The sequence below is a fragment of the Nelumbo lutea genome, chromosome 2, assembly GCF_056320005.1.
Source record: "Nelumbo lutea isolate HS-2025 chromosome 2, American lotus-T2T, whole genome shotgun sequence".
Classification (NCBI taxonomy): Eukaryota; Viridiplantae; Streptophyta; class Magnoliopsida; order Proteales; family Nelumbonaceae; genus Nelumbo; species Nelumbo lutea.
The window spans coordinates 55,972,910-55,991,335 of NC_142685.1; the positions used below are offsets into that span (position 1 = coordinate 55,972,910).

Genomic DNA, 18,426 nt, shown 5'->3' on the forward strand with positions numbered 1-18,426 from the left:
CATAAATATAATGCAAAGAACGCCTGCATGGCTACAATAGTCACGACGCTTTCATTATCTATTAAAAAACCTCATGCAAAAATGCACATTGAACACCGTATGGATTCAATTGGTAAGTACATTCCATATCCAAGAGCCACAGAAAAGTAAAGGTTTCACATCCACAGGAAATAGGCAACAAGTGATATTGGTACAAGTTAAAAAAGAGCAAGCTCCGTGGTCTTTTAGAAAAGAACTCAAGAAGATTAAAAGATTTACAGATGGTATGCAAGTGGCCTTTCAATGGATTCCAAGATCGGCTAACAACATGGCAGATCAGTTAGCAAAACAGGGGGTGTTCAAGGAAACTTGTTTCTGGGCTCAGATGTAATTATCAAAGTAAAGTTGGGTGTTTGTTTGTTTGTTCTGCTTTACAGGGGTAACCAAGGCTACCCTTGTTGTATCTCTTTTGGCTTTAATCATTCTGTTATTCATCAAAAAACAAAAAAAAGAACTTCCATAAACCACTTACCACTAGATTCACACGGAGTGCAAAGAAATGAAACAAAACCTAAATTGGACGTGCTACCTTTATTAACTGTTCATGTCCGTTGAATCCTAAATACAATGCTAATTGAATCAGGATGTAGTTAACATAATTTTGTCCATCATGTTTTTCCACTGATTTAAAATTTTTAATACCGTATGCCATGTTTAACTACTGATTCCAACTTGGTTACAAAGGTGAACCTTTTTCAATTTTGTACAAAAAATGAAAAAAAAAACGGCAAAAGAATGATAATTCTGACTTATTTTTTTTGGAAGGTAATCATACAGCAGAAAGCTATAGCACGACTAACTATACCATAGAGGATAAGGATAACTAGACAGAGATTCCAATCATGAACATCATACTCACTCTTCAGAAGTGAACCACATCGAGTTATCAGCCACACTCCAGAATACCTGGAGACAACAGAAACCAAGGTAATGGAGAGTTTAGTAGTGTGTTGGAACCATGCAACCCGATGAAATCATTGATTTTTTACACATTACCTACTTTGTTTGCAAAGTGAATGCTAACAAAATCCAAGCAGGTTATCGAGAGCATTTTCTTTTTGATGGGTCAGAACAATGTGGGGAAGGGGGGGGGGGGATTTTGTGACAAAAATGTGCCCCTGCTGCTTTGTTTCTGTTAAATGAGAAGTCCTCAAGGTCATCTGTAACTACTTCAAATCAACACCCTTTATGGCATTCACCTTCTTTAAAAGACTCCAATTCACACCAAGCAACTTTCATCCAGTGGTGAAACATTTTCCACCCATATCTTGTAAATTGTAATGTTTTCATATTTAGGCATTTCATCCATTTTGATATTTGCACTAAAACACATCTAACTTGAGAGTAGGAGCTACAAGGAGGCAGCTCTGACATGACGGACACAGGGAGGACTATATGAAGATCAGAGGTTGTACCATGATTGCAGTATCAGAAAGAATGAAGCAAATAAAGAAAGAAGCAAACTAACATGCATATGCTGGGCAGATGCATTATGTATGACATGAAGAAATTGAGATGCATCTTTCTTTATGTATAACATGAAGAACATGTATGACCAGAGATGTTTAGATTTTCTTCCTTCGCTTGGAGATATAATGGGTGTACAGTATAGACAAATGAATTACATGGGAGTTCTCATGTTTTAGCATTCTATCTGTTTGGTGCTTGGGATCATTTTCTTTCGGAACATGTTCCTTTTGTAAAATTTGGGAGTTGTAGGGAGAGTGAAATAGGAGTTTCTATTCCACAGATATGTGTAGTTATCAGCTCATGATATGTGACTATTTATAGTATCTCATTCTTTTTGTTGTATGACAATCTTGTATTTGTGGTTTGACCCTCCTTTAATTAATAAATTACCCAAATTTTCTTATCAAAGAAGACTCCTTTATCCAAGTTCCACAATATTTTTAACTTTACCTATCATACCAGTGTCAATGTGCATGCATGATGGGGCGTTTTAAGAGAAGTGCATTTTGCATGACATGTGTTTTAAAGACGACCTTGGTAAAAAAATTGAAGAAATTAATTCACATTAAGAAAGGATATTCAAACCTTTCAGCATTTGCTATCACAAATGCTTCCAAAGCCCACTTTGAGTAGCATAAGTCACTTAATCTCTTCATAGACGGACTTTTGTTTTGCTGTGTAGCGATTAGAGTCAGAACAACAGGAAGCAGCACTGACCACTGCCAGAAACCAAAGTATCTTGTAAGTAGAAGGGAAAAGGATCACATATAGAAAAGAAAATATATAAATTGAGAGTTTCTTCAGTATAAATCCACAGAACTCACCAGTTGGGCTGGGCCTGGTTCAAGGAAGATTGCAAATGCATATGCTATACCAGTCACACAGTAGACAAGGCAGAACAAAACAATGTAATTATCCGTGAACGAAGATCGTGGATTATTAAAGAAATAGAACATGGAAAGATACACTAGAGGCTTGACAACTGTATTGAAATGGTCAATTGTATCTTTTGCAAGAAAATAAGCTAGGCTGCTCATGCCAGATGCTCTCTCTCTCCAATAGTGTAACTTGTCCAGAGAAAATGATCTCAGAGCTGCGATCTTGCATAAGAGAGCTGCAGCCAAGAAATTAAAGATTTAAAAAGTGAGGAAGGAAATATGGAAAGAAAAGTGTTAATTTCTAGTTTTCTACATAAAATCTGGATAAATTTGTCATTTTTATTTCCCATCATGAGTATTTATGTTCAAAAAGGAAATGACAGTTCTGAAAAAGAGAACACTTCTGCACAAAGTAGCTGCTCTCAGACTCAAATCTGTGTTCTTAGACTTGTCAGTCTGAATTTTACCATTGCAACAAGCAATGGCCCCAGATAACTGGATAAGTTTGTATTCAGTCCAACACTCCCAAGACCCAGATAGATGAGACCAACATTGTGTAATGACCCTTTTTGGTAAGACATAAAGACTAGATTAGAGCTTTGGAAGAGGCAAGACTAGAGTAGAGTTTCTCCAAAAATAGTGAATTCCTTTGAAATCCATGACTTAAAGAGCTCAAGTTGAACTCAGCAGTAAGATATCTGTAGAAACACCTAAGTATGTCCTGCTGTTGTGTATTATTAAAGGAGGGCATGGTTGTAACTTTTCAATGTTTTAAATATAAATTAGGGTGGGCCGACCACTAAGGCTAATACACACCCTATTTCCTCTTATTTCTCTTCCTTCTTATTTTTCTCATCTGATAACAGCACACACAAATCACTGCAAACATGGTAGATTGCTTTAAACCCATGGCTTAAAGAGCTCAAGTTGAACTCAGCAGTAAGATAGCTGTAGAAACACCTAAGTATGTCCTGCTGTTGTGTATTATTAAAGGAGGCCATGATTGTAATTTTTCAATGTTTTAAATACACAAGTATGTAAACTAGGGTGAGCCGACCACTAAGGTTAAATACACATCGTATTTCCTCTTATTTCTCTTCTTTCTTATATTTCTCATCTGATAACAGCACACACGAATCACTGCAAACATATCTCTGGGGTTTGGGTTTACAAGAATAGCATAGTCAAGCATGATAAAGTTAGTACTTACAAACTGCAATGACAGTGTAAGTGTAGCCAATTGCCCCAAAGGTTTCGTCACTCACTTTAGCAAGTGTTCCTAAGCAGGCACCAGCAAGCAATAAGATCAAAAAGTCTACTGCTTGTATTCTAGCTTCCCGTAGTCTTTGCTTACCAACCCTGGAAAATGGTACAAGTATATCTCATCAGATACAAACTGTTCAAGAAATAATTTACAAAAGATCCACACTAATAAAAAAAATAACAATTTGCAAAAGTTCACTAGAATGAACAAACCCCCTTTTTTGGGGGTGGCGGTCCATCTAAAGTCTTTGATCCCAAACATGGCAGCAACTTCAGAACATATTGCCACATATTAAAGAAGCCTTTTTTTTTTTTTTTTAAATTAACTGGCAAATTTTATTGATACCATCAGAACTATAGGATATATATTCACCATGATAAACAGTCTCTATTGGAGCCAGATCCATGCTGCTCCACTAAAGCAAGAAGAACTCCATAGACCAGAACAGAAGAAATATTTACCCCTATGAGTATTCACCCTGAGTATTCACCTCATACCAGAAACCATGGGGGATATTTAGGTGTGCCATCTGTTGTTTCTGAACACTTCAGAGAAATGCAGAGAAATAAAAGAGGACAGCATATTATCACAGATGCATGCATGCAGATCCATACACACATAAGCAATAACTAAGTTTACCCACTTATTCTCCTTAGTTATTTTAATGTATGGATTATGAAAGTAACAGAATGCTTGATAATTTTACAGTGTCAACTTCTGAAAGATTGTTATGGATATAAATTAGGACTCCATCAGATACAGCTATTCTTTTTGATCCAGGGTTTGCCTCTTTCACTCTTTTCCAATACATTAGAAGAAAATTAAGAATGTTTGACGGTATGTGCCAGAAAGAAAAGAATCAGTATCTACCTTCCAAGGAAGTATCTATATTGTTGCGATACACCAGGAGTTTTTCGGTTTGATAGATCTTTGGACTTCAAGAAATTGTGGTGGATATTGTCCCGCTTAAGCTCAACATTACACTTCACATCCTGCAACAAATCTCCAGCAAAAGATTGTTCTCCATTTGCGGCAATGGAATTTGTTTGATTGCTTGGATTTACACTTGTTGAGGGCATATCAATCCCACCTACAGTCTCCATCATGTCTGGGGGTACTGGATAACCATTATGAAGCATCCATCTGACAGGAAGCTCTTGATAACTCACATTTGAGCTAGTGCTTGGTTTTACAATACCCTCCAGAATGTCAATAAAGTGGTCTGGAGGATTAACACGATCAGGAACATGGATCCCAAGGCCTGCAAAATACTCCTCCACTTTCTTCACTGGTCCATGGTACACAGTAAGACCTCCTTTTGCTAGAAGTATTAGATCATCAAACATCTTGAACAAGGTATAACTGCAGCAGAAAATTGCATATTACCATTGGTTAAATTAGAGAGAGAAAATATGCAGGAAATTAATTTGCTTTAGTCATATAATTCCATGCTATAACTATATGCAAAATCTCTTACTTTTATGACTTTATAGAAATATTAATACAATTATTTCTTACTTGTGAAACTAGTCCAATCGAACCGATCTCAGTGATAGAAAAGAGAGAAGAGAGAAAAAGGAAGAAGAAGAAGAAGAAGAGAAAGAGAAAGAAGTGTTGAACTGAGAAGACAAAGAGTCTCTCCCAGTCGACCATATATTTATATTTATCAAAACAGTGTACGAAGTCAAACATGCCCCTACTTATGTATGGGACATGTAATTAACATATTACTTAAACAGAAAAGACTGAAATACCCCTCCTTAGCCAACTCTAACACTCCCCTTGAGTCACAATCACTACCACGGCCAAACATGGAACCACCACGACCTCCTCGAGATGCATGTCCTCCCCCTCTATTACCACGTCCACCTCCTCTGGCTACCACAAATACTGATCTGTCAGACGGTGTGGTACTCTCTGTCGATCCCAAAAAATCCTGCAAAGCCGTGCAAATACTTCCTCAAGTTAGGAAGAGTAGAGCCTCCCAATATTTGTGCTCTAAATGGTTCATACTTTGATTTCAGCCCCACTAAGAATCTAGTGACACCCAGTTGCTCCCTCTGTTGTTGCTGAACCTTAACATCTGGAGTTAGGGGACGATAGACATTGAGTTCATTTCTGAGGTTTCTCATACTAGTATAGTACTCTTCTAGGGTTTGATTCCCTTATTGCAGATTGAAATACTCCTGATAGAGCTGATATATCCTCGTAGTATTATCCTATCCAGAATAAAGCTTCTTGGCATGTTCCCATATGTCCTTAGCTGTATCTAAGAACATAAAGTTGACACTTATTTTGGGTTCCATACTGTTCCACAACCATGTCATGATTTGGGCATCTTCTTGTTCCCAGTCATCAAACCCTGGAGATTCAGTGGATGGTTTATCTTCATTTACATGTTTCACTTTCCTCTTTGCCTTGAGAAAAACTTCCACTGACTTGGCCCATGGCACATAATTCTCACCATTGAGTTTAATTGAAGTCATCTGCACACCTAGATAGTTTGAGGGAATCATCACACCAGGTTTCTGATCACTACCACCATCTCCAGTTGCTGCCATTATGTCCCCCCAATGCTACTTCTAATGCTGAATCCTCAGTCACCAAATGAGTACTGCTGTCAAGGTAACACTATAGCAGTCTCCAAACACTGATAATAGTCTCACAACCAATCACAATCAGCAACTGTGAATGTAAACTAACATTTAGATCAAGAGCTTGATGTTTCAGATAGGTTCAGCTACCATTTCAGATTAAAAAATTTGTGTAAACTACCATTCAGACAGCAACTACTAGTCAGAATATTGATGTAAACTATTCGGTCACTCCTTCCGTCCAGATTAAAATATTGATGTAAACTACTAGTCAGAAAAAAAATTCGGCCACTCCTTCAAGCAGAATTTTTTTTTCTTGTTCACACCACTACTGATTACTCGGAAACATTAATCACCATGAAAGCAACTCAACAACTCAAACAACCACACACAAACCCTCTTGAAACTGCTAAATAGAGGGTGAACATCACAAACACCACCACACGACTAGAGCTGTCACACATGGTGACAGCAGTATGAAACTGATATCCTAGGGCTGCCGCACCTTCCTAACACTTGTAATAGGGATTGTGGCAGTCCTAAAAAAATTAAAAAGGTGCTGCAGTTATCAGACTGAGTACCTCAGATTACGCAGCCCAGAGGAGAAAACAGAAGGAGAGATCGCAGAATAGGAAATTTGAAGCCGCAGCCTTCTTCTCCTTTGCTTAGCGCTCTGATACATGTTACAGAAGTAGTTTCAGCATTTCAAACTAGTAGAGAATGAAAGAATCAGTCGAACTTAGCAGGCTAAACCCTACTAGTCGACCATAATATGAATTAGGGATTCTAATTAGTGTACAAAGACTAAACTGCCCCACTTAAGTATGGGACAGGATGACTACAGAAGTAATATTAGGACTGCCACATAAGCATATAACTTAACAGTATACACCCATTTACAACCAACAACATGCTTACCTGGGGGAAGATTGGTGAGTTCCAATGTATGATTGTGATGAAGGGCAGAGAGTTCCTCTTCCATAGCTTTATGCCACCTTGATGATGTAAGAGCCTCTTGAACATCCTTAGGTGTAGATACAGAGGATAACAGAGAAACAAACTCACAATGGGAAGTGGAAAGGTGAGAGACAGAAACATAATTGGATATGGGGTGTAAAGTGCAACTATGTTTACCTTTCTGCAATGCAATAGGAAGGTCAAGATTAGAAGGCAATTCGGGTGTGGAAGGAGCTGGATCTGCAAATGGTGTAGAAGCTGGGGAAGGTGTTGACCTCTGTTGCTGAGTATATACATGACGGATTGGTGGTCTTTTAGTACGTTCCTGCATTGGGGAAGGTGGAGACTCAGTCACAACGGGAACAACAGGAATGGAATTATCAACCGAAAGAGGAAGAGGAACCTCTTTGGGAGAGGGAGGAATATCAGGACCTGAGAAGTACGACACAGACTCAAAGAATGTAACATCAAGATAGACAAAGGATTTTCGAGTAATAGGATTGTAGCATTTATACCCTTTCTGAGTACTAGAGTAGCCAAAGAAGATACACTTAACGGAGTGTGCATCCAGCTTGTCTAGACCCGAAGATCCTAGGAGTCAAGGGATATGGAGACAAAGTGGGAAATAAGATAGAGAATGGAGAACGACTATCAAGAATGAACTAGGGCATGCAATTAATGAAAAAACAAGCAGTAAGTACTGCATCACTACAGAAATGTTTAGAAACATTCATATGATGAAGGGACTGAGCCATTTCAAGTAGATGTCGGTTCTTCCTCTTAGCCACCCCATTTTGTTGAGGGGTGTTTGCATAGGATGCATGATGAATAATGCCATGTTGTTCCAAATACTGCTGAAATAAAGAAAGAAAATACCTTATGCCATTGTTTGAACGAAGTATTTTAATTGAAACACCAAATTGTGTACGCACTTCAGCATGAAACTTTTGGAAAATGGAAAATAATTCGCTTCTTTCTTTCATTAAATAAAGCCATGTCATTATTGAATAGTCATCAACAAAAATAAGAAAATATCTGTAACCATTATAAGACTCAATTTGAATTAGACCCCAAACATTTGAATGAACCAAATCAAAAGGACTCAATATACGACTATCAATTCTAGGACTGAAGGAAACCCAATGGTGTTTCCCATACTGACATGACTCACACTGCAAAGAAGACAAACAACTCAATGACGGAACAAGGAGCTTGAGAGCTTTAAGAAATGGATGGTCGAGTCTACAGTGCCATTGAAGAGGAGTCAAAGAGGTTCGAAATGCAATTGTAGAACCACCATCCTCAAGGTAATACAATCAACCAGCTTCATGTCCTCCACCAATCTTCCTCCCCGTCGTGAGATCTTGAAAAACACAAGAGGAAGCGTAAAATGTGATAGAACAATTGAGGGATTTGGTTAGTTTACTAGACATAAGATTAAAAGGAAACTTGGGAACATATAAAAAAAAGACAAAGAAAGAAATGTTGTGTCAACATTACCAACACCATAAATGAGGGAAGTAGATCCATTGGCAAAGGTAACATTATGTGATGTGGAGGTTGGAGAAAGAGAGGAAAACACACATGGAGTCCCGGTCCTGTGATCAAAGGCTCCAGAGTCAATTATCCAAGGGGAAGGTTTGGATACTAGGCAAGCCATACCTGAATGAGCAAGGGTAGTACTATTATGATGTGAAGTGGCCTAAAGGAATCTCTCATACTCCTTTCTTGGAATATTCATCATCTCCTTCCCAAAAGTAGTTGTAACTATAGAAGGTGTTGGACCAACTAGTTGAGTACCACTGGCTTCACTTCCACCAAAAGCTGCATGATTAGCCCATGTGGATGGTGGGCCATGCAGGATCATAACATAAGTTAACTGTGTGCCCATCTCTCCCACAATGTGTGCATTTCCTAGTAGTGCTTCCTCTTCCTCTGCCACGGCCTCCCCTTGAATCACGACCTCCACCACTTCTATGACCAAACATAGGGTTACCACGACCTTCCTTAACTGTATGACCACCTCCTTTGTGCCCATAAGATCCTCCTCGAGTTCCAACAAGTGCTGATCAGTCAAGAGGTATGGTACTCTCAGTGGGACTAAGAGAGATCCTATGGAGACGAGCAAGCACTTCTTCTAGAGTAGGGAGAGCAAACTCCCCTAATATATGTGCTCTAACGGGTCATACTCTACTTTCAGCCCCACCAAGAACTGGGTAACATTTGGTTGTTCCCTTTGTTGTTGCTGAAATTTGACATCCAGAGTTAAGGGATGATAGACATTAAGTTCATTCCAAAGATTTTTCATATTGGCATAATATTCTTCATGGGTCTGATTTCCCTGCTGCAAACTGAAGTACTCTTGATAAAGATGATAAACTCTTGTACTGTTGTCTTGTCCAGAATAGAGTTTCTTGGCATGCTCCCATATATCATTTGTTGTGTCTAAAAACATGAAGTTAACACTGATTTTAGGCTCTGTTAAGATGTGCCGAATAGGGGTAGTTTAGTCTTCTTCTGTTTATTAAGTAACTTGCTTATGTGGCAGTGTTATTAGAGTTACTCTGCCCCACACTTAAGTAAGGGCATTTCTGTCGTTGTAAACATTATTAGAATCTAATATAGATTAAGGGGGTCGATTGGATGGGTTAACCATCAGATTTTCGATAGACCCTTCTTCTTCTTCTTCTTCTTCTCTTCTTCTTCTTCTTCTTCTTCTTCTTCTTCTTCTTCCTGTTCGGACAACTGTAGCAGCAGTCGAAACATGGTATCAGAGCCATGCTCCTGACCTAAGTCAGTTGGTAAAGCACCTCAGCATTGTTCGTGACTCTTCACCTTCGTTTCTAGTCAGTCGATGGAGAGAACTGGTTTGCCCTAGGTCAGAAACATTACAGCTTGTCTCTCTGCTGCGCATAACCTTCTTCAATAAGGAAAGTGACTTCAGCAGTGAATGGTTGATTGATATTCTCAAAGGAAGGTCAGTTCTCTCTTCTTCTAGTGTTACTTATATTTCTGGGTAGAAACCCTACAAGAAGCTGTTAGTACTGAGTAGAACCTAGAGAACTATGTTCATTGTTGCCCTAGGAAGGGCTGTGTGTGCAGTAGCCGAATGGTGTAGGGCTGCTGTAAGTTGTTGAATGGTGTTAGGGCTGCTGTAAGTGGCCGAGTGGTGTAAGGTAGAGTGCAGTGACCTTGCCGAACTCCTTGTGGTTGTGTAATGCCCTCTTAAGTGTGTTAAACAAGTCTGAACTGGGTGCAGCAGATTTGGCTGTGTTGTGGTGCTTGAGTGGTTGTAAGAGGGCCTCTACTTGTGATTAGTGAATGGTAAACTGATGCTTATGTGGGACGAAAGTGTGTGAAGTCAGCAGTAGTGTGAATAAGAACAAGTGTGTGAAGTCAGCAGTGGTGTTTAGAGGCTGCAATAGGTGCTGAAATATCAAACTGTGAACAACATCAATCAGCTTGTAGCTGAGAAGTAAAGTTAGAGACAACTGTGAAAGAGTACAATGGCAGCAATAGGAGATGGCTACAATGATCAGAAACCTAGTGTAGTAATTTCCTTCGACTACCTAGGGGTACAAATGACCTCAATTAAGCTAAATGGGGAGAACTATGTTCCATGGGCTAAATCAGTGGAAGTTTTTCTCAAGGCAAAGAAGAAAGTAAAGCATGTAAGAGATGAGAAGCCACCGGTTGACTCTCTAGGGTTTGATGATTGGGAACAAGAAGATGCTCAAATCATAACTTGGCTGTGGAATAGTATGGGACCCAAAATCAATGCCAACTTCATGTTCTTTGATACGGCTAAGGATATATGGGAGCATGCTAAGAAGCTATATTCTGGACAAGATAACACAACAAGAGTATATCAGTTGTATCAGGAGTACTTTGATTTACAACAAGGAACCAAAACACTAGAAGAGTACTATGCCTGCATGAAGAATATAAGGAATGAACTCAATGTCTATCATCCCCTTACTCCAGATATTCAAGTTCAGCAACAGCAAAGGAAGCAGCTAGATGTTACAAGATTTTTAGTGGAGCTGAAGTCGGAATATGAACCAGTTAGAGCTCAAATACTGGGGGGCTCTACTCTTCCTACACTTGAGGAAGTATTCTCAAGACTTAGTAGAATTTCTTTGGGCCAGACAGAGAACCCCACACAGTATGATAGATCAGCACTTGTGACAGCTAGAGGTGGTGGACATAGTACAAGAGGGGGAGGTCATTCCAGAGGGGGCCGTGGCAATTCCATGATTGGTCAGGGTGGCCATGACTCAGGGGGAGGCCATGGCAGAGGAAAAAATAACTCTACAAGGAAGTGTACTCATTGTGGTAGGGATGGACACACAATGAATTTCTGTTATGACCTACATGGCCCTCCCTCTAAATGGGCTAATCATGCTGTAGCAGGCGAGGTTGCTATTAGTGACAGTAAACTGGCAGACCTAACACCTCCCACATCTACATCTACTTCTGGGAGGGAGATGGTGAGTGTTCCGCGTGATGAGTATGAACGGTTCCTTCAAACTACTTCACGGCATACCACTGCCACATATGCCCAATCAGGTATCACTTGCATGTCATCTAAAACTCCTTCCTGGATTATTGACTCTGGAGCCTCGGATCATATGACCGGGACTCCAGGTGTGTTCTCTTCTCTTTCTAAAACCTCCACATCACAAACTGTTACACTTGCCAATGGGTCCTCATCTCCCATTTGTGGTGTTGGTAATGTTGACTTGGCTCCTGTCCCCTTATCATCTGTTTTATATGTACCTAAGTTTCCATTCAATCTTATGTCTGTTAGTAAAATAACCAAAGCTCTTAACTGTTCTGTTACCTTCTTTCCTTCCACTTGTGTTTTTTAGGATCTCAAGACGGGGAAGAAGATTGGTGGGGGGCATGAAGCTGGTGGATTATATTACCTTGACGGCGGTGGATCTTCAATTGCACTTCAGACTTCCCTTACTCCTCTACAATGGCATTGCCGACTGGGACATCCATCTCTCAAGGTTCTCAAGATGTTGGTTCCATCATTGAGTCAGTTGTCAGTTTTACAATGTGAGTCATGTTAGTTTGGTAAACACCGTCGTGTGTCCTTCAGTCCAAGAGTTGAGAGTCGTATGTTGAGTCATTTTTCTTTGGTTCATTCAGATGTTTGGGGTCCAATCAAAATAGAGTCTTATAATGGATACAAGTATTTTGTCTCCTTTATTGATGATTGTTCAAGAATGACATGGATTTACTTAATGAAAGAAATAAGTGAATTATTTTTCATTTTTCAAAAATTCCATGCTGAAATACGCACACAATTTGGTGTTCCAATCAAAGTTCTCCGTTCAGATAATGGTCGCAAATACTTTCTTATTGCATTTCAACAGTATTTAGAACAACATGGCATTATTCATCAGACCTCGTGTGCTTTCACCCCTCAACAAAATGGGGTGGCTGAACGGAATAATCGTCATCTTCTTGAAATTGCTCGGTCTATGCTTCACCACATGCATGTTCCTAAACAGTTTTGGAGTGATGCTGTACTCACTGCATGTTTTCTCATTAATCGGATGCCCTCTTTTATTCTTCATGGTCGGTCCCCCTTCTCCATCTTGTTTCCCACTTTATCTCCGTTTCCATTAACTCCTGGTGTCTTTTGTTGTGTGTGCTTTGTTCATAATCTGAGTCTTGGAACAGACAAGCTAGATGCACGCTCAATTAAATGTGTCTTCCTTGGCTACTCTCGGACTCAAAAAGGGTACAAGTGTTATAATCCCATTGCCCGAAAGTGCTATGTCTGCCCTGATGTCACCTTTTTTGAGTCTGTCCCCTTCTTCTCCAATCATGAAGCACCCTTGTCCTCACCCTTACCTCCTCTTCCTCTTCCTGTCAGTGATTCAGTTCCAAAGGTTGTCGTTGGAGTGGACTCATCTCCTCATCCAGTGCAGGTCACCATTGAACGACCACCGATCCGACAAGTGTATACACGTCAAACGACACCGGCCCCTCCTCTTGCTTCTACCTCATCTACGGATCCTCTCATGGCTCCTATTGCTGAACCTTCAAATCTTGACCTACCCATTGCCTTACGGAAAGGTAAACGTAGTTCTACACTCCATCCCATTTCCAATTTTGTTTCATTATCTCGTCTTTCTGCCTCACATCGCCAGTTTGTTTCACTTTTGTCTTCTATTTCCATACCTAACAATGTTCAAGAAGCTCTTAGTTCACCTGGATGGCGGCGGGCAATGGAGGAGGAACTTTCTGCTCTTCAACATACTCAAACGTGGGAACTTACTACTCTCCCACCTGGGAAGCATGCTGTGGGCTGTAAATGGGTGTATACTGTGAAATACTTTCCAGATGGTAGTGTGGAGCGTCTGAAGGCCAGACTTGTTGCTAAAGGTTATTCACAGTTGTATGGTGTGGACTACATGGAGACATTCTCTCGGTGGCTAAAATTGGTTCCGTTCGTGTCCTAATTTCCTTGGCAGTTATGTATGATTGGCCTCTCCTTCAACTTGACATAAAGAATGCCTTCCTCCATGGTGATCTAGTGGATGAGGTATATATGGAGCAACCACCTGGGTTTGTTGCTCAGGGGGAGGGTGGTAAGGTGTGCAAGCTGAAGAAAGCAATTTATGGGTTGAAACAATCTCCACGTGCTTGGTTTGGGAAGTTCAGCGAAGTGGTGAAGAGTTTTGGAATGAAGCAATGCCAGGTTGATCACTCGGTGTTCAGTTATGACTCAGAAGTTGGGAAGATTTTATTAGTGGTCTGTGGATGATAATGTCATCACTGGTAGTGATAAATTGGGGATTGGCAAACTAAAGGTATTTCTGCAAAATCATTTTCAAACAAAGGACCTTGGAACATTAAAGTATTTCTTGGGAATAGAGGTTGCCAGGTCAAAACAAGGTGTGAATCTGTGCCAAAGGAAATATGTCCTTGATCTATTGGAAGAAACAGAACTGTTAGGTGCAAAACCGGCTGAGACCCCTATGGAACCAAATGTTAAGTTGAGCAGTGATACAGGAGAAGTATTTGAAGATCCTGAAAGGTATAGACGACTAGTGGGAAAGCTGAACTATCTGACTATCACGAGACCCGAAATCTCCTTTGCAGTCAGTGTGGTGAGCCAATTCATGCAGAACCTTCGTATACCTCACTAGGATACAGTCCTTAGAATTGTGAGGTATCTGAAAGGAGCTCCAGGCTGTGGGCTATTGTATAAAACAGGAGGAAAACTTGAAGTAGTTGGGTATACAGATGCAGACTGGGCAGGCTCAGTGAGTGACAGAAGATCTACTACAGGCTATTGCACATTTCTAGGAGGAAATCTTGTGACATGGAAGAGTAAAAAGCAGACGGTTGTAGCCAGAAGCAGTGCTGAAGCCGAATATAGGGCCACGGCTCACACTACCTATGAATTAGTGTGGCTGAGGAATCTCCTACAAGAAATTGAGTTTCACATGGATAAACCTATGAAATTGTACTGTGACAACCAAGTTGCACTACATATCTCATCCAATCCTATCTTTCATGAGAGAACAAAGCACATAGAGGTTGATTGCCACTTTGTCAGAGAGAAGGTTCTTGCTGGAGAGATAAATACAGAACATGTGGGCTCCAATGACCAGTTGACAGATTTGTTTACAAAAGCTCTAAGCTCAGGGAAAGTGAACTATGTAACAAGCTAGGATTATGACATATATTCTCCAGCTTGAGGGGGAGTGTTAAGATGGGCCGAATAGGGGTAGTTTAGTCTTCTTCTGTTTATTAAGTAACTTGCTTATGTGGCAGTGTTATTAGAGTTACTCTGCCCCACACTTAAGTAAGGGCATTTCTGTCTTTATAAACATTATTAGAATCTAATATAGATTAAGGGGGTCGACTGGATGGGTTAACCATCAGATTTTCGACAGACCCTTCTTCTTCTTCTTCTTCTTCTTCTTCTTCTTCTTCTTCTTCTCCTCTTCCTGTTCGGACTACTGTAGCAGCAGTCGAAACAGGCTCCATACTATTCCACAACCACGTCATGAGTTGAACATCCTCCTGCTCCCAATCATTGAAACCCAGAGATTCAGTAGTAGGTTTCTCCTCTCGTACATGTTTCACTTTCTTCTTAGCCTTAAGAAATACTTCCACCGACTTAGCCCATGGCACGTAGTTTTCACTATTGAGTTTGATGGATGTCACCTGCACACTTAAAAATTTGAGGAGATCATCACACTCGATTTCTGGTCACCACTCACATCACCCAACGATGGCATTTCAATCTACGAAGCTAGTTCTGCCTGTCACAAAAAATATCTCAGTCCCAAACACTGTGACTATTGTTCTTTGAATACTACATCAACACACTCATAATCACCACGAACCTGCCCTAGCATACATTCAGCCACTTCTGTGAACAAACAGTTTTATATAACCATGGAAAAATCCCTCTTGAAACTGCTCATTAGAGGGTTCAGACAACCACAACTACAACCACTCAACCACCAAGGCTGTCACGCATGGTGACAACAGTCCAGAAAATTTTCACTAGGACTGTCGCACTCCCCCCCACCTGTAATCAAGTCACCGTAACCCTAGGTATTGTGGAAAATCTAGAGTTCCAGTTGTTTGAGGGTTTTTGCTCAAGAGTTATAAATCCACTTCTATGTGTGTATGGAGAGAGAGAGAGAGAGAGAGAGAGAGAGAGAGAGAGAGCACTAAAACAAGATAAAAAAGAGAGGGAAGAGCTCTTGTGCTATCTAAAAGTACTTTTTATGTGATGACTTACCAATCCTCAACTTTTTTCTCTTTTTTGCGTCTGGCAGTGGAGAAGTACTTTCAAAAGCTTCTACAATAGCCTCTTAAAGGCAATATGGTTCTTGTTAATTGTATTTTCTGTTTATAAGAAGAGAAAAAGGAGGAAAGGATAGAAGAAGAGAGAATAAAAATAAAAGTGGGAGGCAACAGAATAACTGCCTACCAGTTGATTGTCACTATTTATAGGTTTAGAGTGAATACAAAGTGCCCACTTTCCCTTAATGAAGCTGGGACAATTATAATAATTGTTGACAGATTGGCTATGCATTATTGGGCTGTTATTCCCTTTATTATTTGTTCTCATCAGGCCTTTGTTATTCATTTCTTTCTGTTGTTTTTATGGGCTATGGGCCTTTTATTTTATTTTTTTATTATTGCTGCCACTGATTAGGGGCAGTTTTGTAACTTCACAATTATTTATTGGCTTGACTAATGGGAGGGAGGTCCTCATCAGCAGTCATGATTGGGTGTGTTCTTCCCACTTTCTCTTCTCTCGTTCTCCTTCTACTGTTTGCTTTCTATTGTGTTTATGGACCATGGACTTTTTTATTTTTTCTTTTCTTATTCCTGCTAACAACTAGGCAGTTGTTTTCACAATTATTGATTGGCTTGGTTGAAATAAAGGTGGAAGGCTCTCTTCAGCCCTCACAATTGGGTGTATTCTTCCCTCTTTCTCTTCTCTCTTATTCTCCTTTCTTCTAATTTTCTTTTGTTTCCTTCTTAATAATTCTTAGATTCCATTGATTTTTATTGCTAAAAACAGAAATTGGTATCAGAGCAGAAGTTTTCTTTTCTTTTTGCCATGTGTGAAGACCATGTACAACTAGGATCAGCAATGTGCATGGGGATTTTTCAGTGTGTAAGTAAACCCTATTTGATTCTAGGTTGAAGAAGAAGAAGAAGAGTTCGGCCAGACTAGAAGAGAGGAAAAATCACCTCTCCCAAGCCAACCCACTTGTATTTATTCCAAATAATAGAGTTACAAGAAAGACCATATTGTCCCTCATAAGAGATGGGACACATAACTTAAACTTAGATAAAATAGACCTTTCACTCTCAAACAGATAAACCAAAATGACCAAAATACCCCTGATTTAAGTAATCTAACACTCCCCCTCAAGCTGGAGAGTATATGTCATATAGTCCTAGATTGTTACAAATATAATCTACTCTGCCCCGAGACAATCCCTTTGTAAAGAGATCTGCCTACTGATTTCCTGAGCTCACATGAGATGTGGTTATCACTCCACTTATCACTTTCTCTCTTACGAAGTGACAATCAACCTCAATATGCTTAGTTCTCTTATGGAAGACTAGGTTGGAAGAGATGTGAACAACAGCTTGGTTATCAAAGAATAGTTTCATGGGCTTATCTACTGAGAATCCCATCTCTTGTAGCAAGTTCTTTGAAGAAAACTGAGGAGAGGAGAGCTTGAGAGTTCAGCAATGAGGGTCTGAGAATGAGAGTTTCGAACCTTCCCTCTCTTAACACCCTAACACTTTTTTATTAAGGTATATTTGAATAATTACAAGGAGGCCCTTAGTTGGGCAAGAATTTACAAAGAACTTAATATAGACAGGATGGGCCCAGAATAAGGCCCATTATAGAAAAGAAACATAAATAACAAGAAAGAATAAACAACCTATGGGCCATTCGGCCCATCTTCTCTACACTCCCCCTCAAGCTGAGCATAGATGTCAATCATGCCAAGCGTGCTGGTATCATGCTGAAGTTTTGCCTTGGGAATGCCTTTGGTGAGAAAATCTGCCAACTGTCCTTCAGATGTGATGAAAGGAAGACACACTTCACCCGAAGAGACCCTTTCCCTAATGAAGTGTCTATCAACTTCAATATGCTTGGTTCTATCATGTTGCACTGGGTTGTGAGCAATGTTGATGGTAGCCTGATTATCACAGTACAACATCATTGGCTTGTCATATTCAACTCCAAGTTCTTCCATCAATGATTTTAGCCGTAATAATTCATAAACTCCATGTGCCATGGCCCTGTATTCTACTTCAGCTGAAGACTGAGCAACAACCGATTGTTTCTTGCTTCTCAAAGAAACAACATTACCAGCCACCAAGCTGCAATACCCAAAAGTAGATCTTCTGTCATCAATGTTTCCGGCCCAGTCAGCATCGGTGTAGGCTTCAAGTTTCAGATGACCATACTCGGTAAATAGAATACCCTTTCCTGGGGAGCCCTTCAAATGACATAGGATTCTCTCTGCTACTGCCATATGAGTGTCTTGAGGAGCATGCATGAATTGGCTAATGCAACTGACTGCATATGCAATATCTGGCCGAGTCATGCATAGGTACAAAAGTTTCCCAAGAAGTCTCTGAAAGATTCCTTTGTCTTCTAACAATTTCCCTTCTGAGGCTAAGAGTTTATGACCCATATAAATAG

The 18,426-nt window shown here is 40.0% G+C and overlaps 1 protein-coding gene across 3 annotated transcripts in view; it reads right to left on the reverse strand.

Annotated features, from left to right (window-relative positions):
- Nucleotides 1-539: 539 nt before the first annotated feature.
- Nucleotides 540-18,426, reverse strand: part of LOC148870855 (ABC transporter G family member 28-like) — a 139,195-nt gene continuing 121,308 nt past the window's right edge. For all 3 annotated transcript variants that reach the window (XM_088973785.1, XM_088973784.1, XM_088973786.1), the window contains 5 exons: nucleotides 4,522-5,013; nucleotides 3,598-3,746; nucleotides 2,334-2,623; nucleotides 2,095-2,228; nucleotides 540-945 (listed from right to left, as the gene is read on the reverse strand). In XM_088973785.1, the coding sequence (XP_088829911.1) occupies nucleotides 789-945; nucleotides 2,095-2,228; nucleotides 2,334-2,623; nucleotides 3,598-3,746; nucleotides 4,522-5,013 (1,222 nt within the window). In that variant the 3' untranslated portion in view covers nucleotides 540-788. The remainder of the gene's footprint in view (nucleotides 946-2,094; nucleotides 2,229-2,333; nucleotides 2,624-3,597; nucleotides 3,747-4,521; nucleotides 5,014-18,426) is intronic.